Source organism: Charadrius vociferus, unplaced genomic scaffold (genome assembly GCF_000708025.1).
Source record: "Charadrius vociferus isolate BGI_N301 unplaced genomic scaffold, ASM70802v2 scaffold136, whole genome shotgun sequence".
In the NCBI taxonomy this organism is placed as follows: Eukaryota; Metazoa; Chordata; class Aves; order Charadriiformes; family Charadriidae; genus Charadrius; species Charadrius vociferus.
The window spans coordinates 1,106,066-1,115,713 of record NW_009648960.1 but is presented as its reverse complement, the minus strand read 5'-3'; the positions used below and the strand labels follow the sequence as shown (position 1 = coordinate 1,115,713).

Here is a 9,648-nt window from a genome sequence, read left to right as displayed (position 1 = left end):
CCCCCCGGATGGATGACCTCGCCCAGGGCTCGTCGCCGCCAAAACCTCCCCACCGGCCTGATCCCACGCCCCGTGTACCAGGAGGGGTCGATATCCGGGTCTGCAAGGCAAAAGCCAAGGAACTGTCAGGGAGTGTTGGGAGGGACATGGAGGGGTGACAGGGCATTGCACCCATGGGTTGGGGTGATGGTGAACCACAGGGGAGTCGGAAGAGGGGCCAGGGAGGTATAAAAGCTGTTGGAAAGGCTGTTTCCAAGCAAACCTTTGCTTCTACATAGTGACCCCCTCCCTCCCCCCCCATGCAGCTGAGTCTGGGGATGCAGAAGGGTCTGGGGGGGTGTTGGCTGGGGGAGTCCCTTACTCCTGCTCTCCTTACTCCTGATTTCCATGGAGTGCTCGCGGATGTGGCCGTGGGTGATGGGCAGGGTCAGGCAGGTGAGCAGCAGGCACAGGAGGGAGGCGGTCCCCAGCTTCATCCCCGATGTTCTGCTGCAGCGGCTTGGCCCCAAAGCTTCCCGGCCCTTGGTGCTTCCCGCTGGTGCCACGAAGACGGCAGCCTCCAAAGTGGCTGCAGGAGCAAAGGCGTTTCAGGCATATTGTCTCAGAAACACCCTGCTTGGGTTTGCGCGGTTAAGCGTTTGCAGAGTGAGCCACCCCCATCAGAAGGGGAAGGCGGCAATGGAGGGGATGGGACTGCCCTCCCCATCACAGCATGCCCAGGCTGGCTGTGATGGAAAGAGCACCGGGCAGCGTGATCAGCACCTGGGGGTTTTGCTGGGGCTGATACCTCTGGGGAAAATAGCCCCTGCAAACATGAGTTGTACAAACTTCATGTTAATTAAAATAGGTTTTAGTCCTAGCCTAGTGCCTTAGGCCACTGGCATTGCTCTTTCTGGCCAGGACACCCAGCGTGCTCACGGTGGTGGGACCCCACAGCCCGGGAGATGGGGAGAGGGGCCAATGCCAAAACGTGGGGCTGGAGGCACATATGGGCTTTGCTGCTGGATGCAGGGTAACGGATGGACCGTGGCCACATCTGCACCCTTGGCACACACCCCTGGACCCGACCGCTGAAATGATAACCTGGGACCACCCTGTAACATGATTTATGGCACCAAGGCAATGAGCGGGACCATGCAGAGCGGGCTGAGAGATGGGCTTGATCAACAAGGGAGCAGGGCAAGGGGCAGAAGCAGGAGAGCCAGGTTAAACAGGACATGACAGGAACACAGTGGCAGCTTTATTTCCAGGGACTTTTGCAAAGCAGAAGTTTGCAGCGTGCTGGGCAGGAGCCAGTCTGGGGTCCTGAGAGCTCAGGTTTCCTACGGCCACCAACTCTTTACAACCCCCTAATGCAAACCCCCCAGCCGGCTGGACAGACACAAGGACACACACACAGAGGCAAAGCAGTTCTCGGGAAATTATCCAGCAACAAAAGCATCATGAGAGGGAGAGAAAAGCAGCACTCAGCCCCGCCGGGGCTGCACTTACCACAGCACAGCAAGGCGAGGTGCCTGGCTGCCGTCCCGCTGAACCGAGCAGCCGCGTCTGAGCCGGAGTCCCCTCTGCTTGCCGTTTTTATGGCCGGTTTCATGCTGATGTCAGAGGCGAGGCCCTGTGGGGACCGAGCTGGGGCATCTCCCCTCCCTGCCATCCCCTCTCATCAAATCAGCACAGGGATTTTCATGACTCAGAAAGGACCAGCTTTTTATCTTCTGCTGGCCGAGGCAGATAGCATGGAACATGTTAATCCCTGTCCTCGACCTGCTGTTATTTTGGACAAGGGGAAGTTTTCCGCTCCATCTCCCCACTTGTGGGGAGCCTCTTGCCCAAAGTGCAATGCAGTGGTTGGTGGGTGATGCTGCCCTGAATGCTGGGGTCCTGCTGCCACAAACCTGCTCCACCGCAAGAGTTACACTGGGTGCCACCACCCTTTCTCCTTCAACCCCCACTCCCCCCAAAAAAGCTGCTTTAAGGAAACCAGAAAATTAAATAGAGAAAAGGGGAAAGTGACTTGCTGGGGCACATGGGCTGGCAGGAGCGGGTTCATCCCTGCAGTGTGAGAGCTTCAAACCTTCCATTTTAAATGGGTTAAACCACCCCCAGGTAAAGGTTTCTGCTGATGTTTGTTCTGCCAGATGCAACACTGGAGGAGCCAGCTCGGGTCCTCAGCACAGGGGGCTGGTCCTGGTTGGGGTCTGAACACACATCCACCCCCAGGCAAAACTGGAATTCCTGAGACTTTGAGGGACATTCCAAAACAAGGACATCTCTGTGTTGGCAGGATGGTGAAGACACTGTCACTAGTGGGGTGTGGGCAGGGGCAGAGTCTGTCTGCCACCCCCTGTGGGGCTGGCATTGGCCTGGGACAGATCTCCATATCATGCTGCGGTTGGCTCCCATGCCTGAGCACAGCCAGTGTTGGGGGATTGTCACAGGAGCAGGATGGGACAGGCAGTGGTGGCTGTGGAGGGGCATCAAAGGCAGGGAAAGGGATAAACAGAGGAGAAAAAAACACCCCATCAGGCAAGGAAACCCAGACCATGGGCTCAGCAGGGCTCTCTCAATGCCAAGGTCATTGCTATTATTTAATACAGAATTAAAGCAACCTCTTAATGTGAGCTTGTGTTTCGGTGGCTTTGGCTCCCAAATTTGCTCCTGGTTTTCCATGCAAGTTGGAGCAGCATGTTTCAGAGTCAGCCCTTCCTTATCCCCACACTGTGCATCCCTTTCGCCTGGCTGGCCTCACCACTGGGTACCACTGACCCACACTCATCCCACCCGTGTCTCTGTGACCAGCATCTGAGAAGTCGTATTGCCATCCCATTCATCACCATCTCTCCCCGTTCTGCTTTGGTTTGGCTCCTGTCTGCTTTCACCTGCCTAGTTTTAAAGCAGGGGGTGCCCCAGCTGGTTCAAGGAGAGGATGGGGAAAGAAAGGAACCTTTGCTCAATTGAGCTGAAAGAACAGACACTGTCAAAAGGGTCCTAGGTTCTGGACACAAAGATGGCTTTATTGCATGATTTAGTGTACATGTATATATTGTCTACACAGGCAGATGGGGCAGGAAACCAGCAAATAACATCGTGGGTGACTACAGCCTGAACAACATCTTAATTTGCACTGCTGAGGCTCGCCGCAAGGACTTCTTCACAGGGTCAAGCATCTGAGGGGTTGCGTGGAAGGACTTGAGTTACAGCTGAAACCGGTTACAGCAAGAGGTGCTGACACCAGAAGGGTGGGTGCAAACCCATAGTGTTGCCCAGATCTTGGTGGAGCTCCCTTCTGCCAGCCTAGTACCGAGGCTGGCTGAGCAGCAAGGTGTGCACCCGGCAATGCCACGGTGTCTGGGAGACTTTCTACAATGGCAGTGGTTTGCACTTACCCTTTTCAACTTCAGGCCAGAAGGATTTAATTTTAAAATAAGAAACTGCTTTTGTTTCCAGCTGGGAAGCCCAGACTATGGACTTACAAGACTGCTCTGAGATGACTGCAGGACCAATTTCTAGGCAGTTAGCAGTCTCTACTACTACCAAAGCCAAGCATACATGTTACTTGCATGAGAATTCACACTACTGCGCATAATTAGTTCAGATGCACAGGAATAGCCTAAAATGGTCCCGTCTCAGTGGCCATTGATGGGAAACTGTCAGCATCGATCTGATTTTCCCTGCTTCGGCTGCGAGCAGTCCTCCCCACACCACCTGCTGCAGAGGGAGGGAGGTGAGGGCTATAAAAGACAAGGACCAGTGGGTACCAAGCAAAATTTTTTACCACGAACCTCCTCCAAAGTTTCCTGCAAGAGAAAGCAACCCCCTCTCTGTCCCCATATCCTGGCCATGGATATGGGGCCAGGCACTGATCCACCAGGATCTGCAGATGTGGAGAATTAAATGCTGGAGGAAAATGAACAATTTGGGGGTTCTGGAGGAGGGCATTTCCAATGCTGCTGTCACCTGGCAGGAGCCCAGGGCCACTGCAGTGCCCAAAGGCCATCACAACCCCTCCAAAGGATCAGATGGTCCTACCAGATCCTGCAGTCCCATCATCAGGGGCAGGGGACATGCTCATACACATGGGCTGACCCCTCTGCACAGTGGAGAAAGCCTCCAGAGAAGCACATATGCTCTGTTTGCTGGAGTCCTTCTGAATTTGCTGGTATAACCTCACAGGGACAGGGGACATATTCGAGAGCTGGAAAAACAAACCAGTCCCCAACAAGACCTTCAGCCTTTCTTCCACCTTTCTTGCCACTGCTTCCTGCAGGCCTCACCTCACTCATGTCCCCAGATGGTCACAGCTGCTTCAGGCATGGTGGCAAGAAGCCTCAGCGGGTGTTTGCATAGTTTCATGCAAAGATCTGTTGGCCGAGTGTTTGCTGGGAGGGAGCCAGCGCTGCTCTCACTCTGCTTTGCTGCTCAGGGAAGGGAAGCAATGCTCCAAGGGACATCACAGGGAGCTGGGACCAGCACCAGGATGCAAATCTCAGCCTGGAATGACTGGGTCTCCGCTCTGCCTGGGGTACCCCACGGGCATCTCATGCCTGCTGCCAGCTCCTGTCCTTGCTCAGCACCAGCCTGGGAGAGAGCAGGGACAGGCCCCAACAGTGATGAGATGACTGTGGCAGATGACATTGGCCTTTTGTCAAGGGCTGGGACCAGCTTTTGCCAAGTGAGGGCTGTGCCACTGCCCCCAGTTCCCATGCTGGAAAGCCACACTGATGTCCAGCTCCCTCCAAGGAAGTTGCTCCAGCTCTACAGTCCTCTGGTCCCCTTGGTTGACCCAGTACCAAAGAACTGCCCAAAGCTGAGGTCTCGTGCCTTCATCCTCCCATGAGAGCCTTGGCCATGTGTCCACACCCCAGTGCGTCACTCCACTCCCCAGCAGCTCCTGACAAGACCCCTGCCCATGGCCTTTGGCTTCCCTCCTGTCCCAGGTTTCAGGGAGAGATGGGCATGAGAAGAAGGAAGCGCAAGCATTGGGGGGAAGGCAGCGAGGCTTCATGCTGAGGTCTTGTATCATCAGTGAAATGCAGTGGCAGGAGGGTCCCTCTCTCCTCAGGACATGTGCGTCATCACAGGCTTCTGCAAGGCACCGGGAGGGAAAAACCTCAGCTCACTGATGTGCACACACCATCCTGAGTCACCTCTGGCTAATCACCTCAGGTGATTGGGCCAGCACGCTACCTGTCCCCTCCAGCTACCACTGCATAGAGCAAGGAACTGCCCCATCCCACGGGCCACGTAGGCAGTGGAAATTCAAAAAAGTACATTTGGTTTGATCCCCCCACCCTGGGGCGTATGACATCCCGGACCTTAGGGGGTGATGCCCATATGTGCCTGCCCTCACCAGCCAGCATAGTGAGACCAACGCTGAGAGCCTGGGGCTCTGCAGGCTTGATGGGAGCGTGGGGAGGGACAGGTCTCTCTGCACACACCCAGGGAGTCAGGTCCCATGCAGAGCCCAGGCCAGTCACCCTCTTAGGTAGCTGGGTTCATACCGCAAAGAGCCGCTCCACTCTCCTGTTCTTTCCATTGGGGTTTCTCTGTGTCAGGGAGCCACGGTAAATAGAGTTGCGGTCGAAGGAGTCATCAAGACCTGTCATGAAAGAAGAGAGATGGGCAGCAGGTCCTCATCCACCTTGCTAGAATTTTCAGTTACCCACCAAGCCATTTGGGTTTTGCTATCCCCCGCTTACTGTGATTTTGGATGCATGGATGCACTTCTCTCTCCAGGAGGGTGGTGGGAAGCCCTTTGACAACAGGCAGGCAAAAGCTGCTGCTACTTATGTTTTCCAGAGCGCCAAGTGAGCTGGGTCAGCCTGCCAGTGGTCAACTGCCAAGACCTCTGCTCTGGAAACCTCCATGGTACAGCAAAAGCCTATGCTGTGAGGACCTCTCACCCCCAAAGGCTTCAACCCTCTCTCGACCTACTAAATCATCTCTCCTTCTCTCCAACCAACCTCCGCCAGCTGCACCTTTGCAGGTCCAACTTTGCAAGTCCAACTTTCCCCACATGTGGGGAGAGTGGTCAGGAGACCGAGTCACCCCGTCACCAAGCCCAAGCAGAGGGGATTAGTCTTGCCTGGTGACATCTGTCCTGACTGCACATGCCTCTATCTCCTTGCGGGGCTGACATGTCCCCTGGGCTGCCTTTATCTGCCTGCCCTTCACAGGAAGGAGAGCAGATGATTCCTCCTCAGCACAAGGGCCCTTTCCACCTACCAGCCTCAGCTTGGGAAAAGGGACTTAATTGTCTGCACGCACAGGGGAAATGCGATTCCTTCTCTGCATTAAATGATCTCTTCCCTCCTTCCCTTCCTTCATCTTCCATTATCTGGAAGGAGAGCCATTCTTTCTGCCTGTCAGCTTATGAGGCAAGATAAGAGAGAAATAGAAAAGTAATTTCCTAATGGGTCTTGCTGATACTGGTCAGGATGAAATGTTTCCAGTGATTGCCCCCCACCACACAAGATGCTGTGCCAAGTTTCAGGTCACGTCTAATTTGAAGCACTCACAAGCTGTGAGTCGATTTGTCATAGCTTGGCTCTGGAGGGCCTCTTGCCTGCCACCAGAGAGCAGTGGCTGAGGCAGGTGGCCAACAGGGTCAAGGATACCTTCCCCAAGATGATCAAGCAAGGAAGAAATTGCTATCAGAAGAGATGATGGTCTTAGGCAAAGCTTTGTGGCAACAGGATGCCACAAATGAAGTAATGCACATGTGTCCCTGGACTCTGGGGTGGCAGGAGCCCAAGCTGCAGAGAAAGTCCTGGTTCTTGGAGGACAGAGCCAACTCAGCCTGACCTCTGCTCTCCCATCACTGTCCCCAATCCTGCAGGAGCCCAAGCTGCAGAGAAAGTCCTGGTTCTTGGAGGACAGAGCCAACTCAGCCTGACCTCTGCTCTCCCATCACTGTCCCCAATCCTGCCAGCTGCCTCCTCCTTTCTAAGTTATCCGCCACAGAAGAGGTTTCCACTGAGGCTGTCCTAACAGGAGGTCATGAGCACAGGGAAGGGGACCCCCAGTGCAGACACACAACTGGATGCAGAGAGAGGCAGGACCGAGCATCCCCCAAAGCCCAGCCCATCCACCCACATATCCCCACCTCCCACCGGCAGAGCCGCTGTCCTTACTGGTGATTTCGAAGGGACTGTTGAACTTCCTCCTGAACCCCTGCAGTTTGGGCATCACCTGCAAGAGAAGGGGAGCAGCCTGCTGTAGGGAAGGGGATGAGAGGACACAGGTCCCCTCTGAGGCCACCACTTCAAAAGCAGCTCCCTGGAGACCCTGGTTGTCCCCGGGCTTAATGCTGTGCCACATGCACACCAGAAAGGTACACTAGCCAGCACAGTTTAAACATATACTCACTTTAATGTCATCTGAAGACTCCCCTGGGCTGCTGCTGGCAGGACCTGGAGAGTGGAGGCAGGCAGCCTGCGGGCAGAGGAAGGACAGAGGTTTCTCTGGGGGTGCAGAGGAGGCAGACGACTTGGTCTGCCTTTCTTTGCATTTTCACCTCTTTTGTTTAACCTGGACTAATCCTAAGGTGAGCAGAAGAGGCAGTGTACTGCCATGGTAGCAGCTCTGCCCGTTGGGATGTGATTGTGCAAATCAGTATGGGAACACAGGAGCTGAGTCCAGACTGTGATGTATGTAGCAGCGCTGCATGCCCTTCTGGCAGCCCCAGGAAGAGCACCAGTCCCCAAATACAAAATCCTCCCTTGATGCATGTAAGACACCAACACTGTCCCCCATCCTCAGTAAGACATTCACTCTTAGAGCCTTAGGGCAGAGTACCAGGCAGCAGAGAGGGAGCTGGGCACAGCTCAGCATGCCAGGCAGTCCTTCTCAGCACCCAGGGACAGCAGCAATGACCCGGGGGTGCACACGTATCTCGGGGCTCGGACCTCTCATACCCATCGTCCTCCATGCTCACCTGCGCGCTCGACTTCTTCCTCGCCTTTTCCACTGACTTCACTGTCAGCCCTGCTGCGGACAGAGCCGCAATTCGAGATTCGATGTCTGATATCTTTAGAGGGAGGAAAAAAACCATACAGATGGAGGCCGAAGGATCCATCACCAGCTTTGTTTGCCATCACTGGCCAGGGGTCTGGGCAAAGCAGCTCTCAGAGCCAAGCCCTCACCTCACTCTCTGCCTGTTGCACCTGAGCGGCTGCGGAGGCGACTTTGTCCTCCAGCTCTGACAGCTCCGAGTCAGTAGTGCCACTGTGCTGAGCCCCTTCCTCAAGTTCCTTCAGGGTCTTCTCAAGCCGGTAGGTCTTCCCAGCAGTCAGGTACACCTGAAATACAAGAAAAAAACCCCACATTGCAGAATTAATCTCCCTGGAGTCCTCTCCTGGTGTGACTGCAGCCCCAGACGCAGCAGCTCCAGCCACTATTTCATGACTGCTGCCTTGCCTTGCAGCACAGACAGTACCAGTCAGCTCTGGCAGGGCTTTTCGTCTCATTTCCTCCCTCCCCCAGGCTTTTTGAGAGCAATTACCAGTGGGGTGAAGTGGCAAAAGGCTCAATGAGAACACAGGAAGGACTAAAACTCAGTGACCTACTTGAGTAGCATCAGCAGCTTCATGCCATGTGCTCAGAGGGGAGGCAGGTACCTGCAGACAACTGCAGGCTGCCATGTCCCATGGAGGCAGCGAGCTGGGAAGGAGATAGACTGACCCGCCAAATCTGCTCAGTCTGTGTTTCTGGGTTGCCTGGGAGTAGGGTCAGGATTTGGGAGCTTGGCCCTGGGCAATTAACCAACCTGACCCTTGCAAAAGGCAGCTTTGTCCAGGAACTGCTCTGGATATGCAGGAATGATCCCAGCTGAGAGTCCCAGTAAACACTTGTGCAAATGGAGCCCAGCACAGCAGTGGGGTGAATGTGGGAGTGCTGACTGGGGATGCATGGTAGCTATGGGAAGCAACATGCTGTCTAGATAACATTGCTGTCTAGATAAGAAGTATAAGAGCACCTACCCCAATAAACCCACTGTTTTTACTGTCACTTGCCTCCTCCTGGGCTGATGTGAGTCCAAGCAAGGCAATTTAGGATGTTGGTATGCAATCACATAAGGTGATCAGATGGGTTGTGGCCACTGTTTTGCTGAATGGTCCCAAAATCTTGGTACTACTAACGCAATTCCAGCTCCTCCAGCCCTCACCACTTTTCCTGGGCTGGATATTGCATGAAGCTGCCTGGCACGAGGCCCCTGCATGTGCTGAAGTACCGAGCATACACCCAAATCACAGCAACACGCCCCACCATCCCGTAAGTCCTACTGATCGCAGTGCAAACCCCAAGGCTGTAACTGACTGCAAACATTTGCGGGTGCTATCCATGAAGCCACTCAGCCTGTGAGTCACAGGGACACAATTTGTTGTTGGGCCATCAGAGCCTCCCAACACCCTCAGAGGCTGGTGGCATCCCTCAAAGAGCAGAGCGGCGAGCCGTGACTCAGACGGGGCCCCGGAGGGAAGAGCAGGATGAGCACACAGCTCCCGGTGCCATCGTCTACCCACCACCTCGCCCCTGCCCCACTGCTGACGGCAGCAGCACTAAGCCTGAAGTTCACATCCTTCCCAGTCCACTCCCCTCTCCTGGGAGAGGGGGAACCTCAAAACCTTCATCCAGCCAACCCTCTTT

At 54.9% G+C, this 9,648-nt stretch overlaps 1 protein-coding gene across 1 annotated transcript in view; it reads right to left on the bottom strand.

Moving 5' to 3' along the window:
* Positions 1 to 5,058: 5,058 nt before the first annotated feature.
* MLPH (melanophilin) overlaps positions 5,059 to 9,648 on the bottom strand; it is a 27,362-nt gene continuing 22,772 nt past the window's right edge. The window contains exons 11-16 of the mRNA XM_009887564.1: positions 8,145 to 8,300; positions 7,937 to 8,029; positions 7,369 to 7,434; positions 7,134 to 7,191; positions 5,502 to 5,599; positions 5,059 to 5,085 (exon numbers count right to left, since the gene is read on the bottom strand). Of these exons, the coding sequence (XP_009885866.1) occupies positions 5,059 to 5,085; positions 5,502 to 5,599; positions 7,134 to 7,191; positions 7,369 to 7,434; positions 7,937 to 8,029; positions 8,145 to 8,300 (498 nt within the window). The remainder of the gene's footprint in view (positions 5,086 to 5,501; positions 5,600 to 7,133; positions 7,192 to 7,368; positions 7,435 to 7,936; positions 8,030 to 8,144; positions 8,301 to 9,648) is intronic.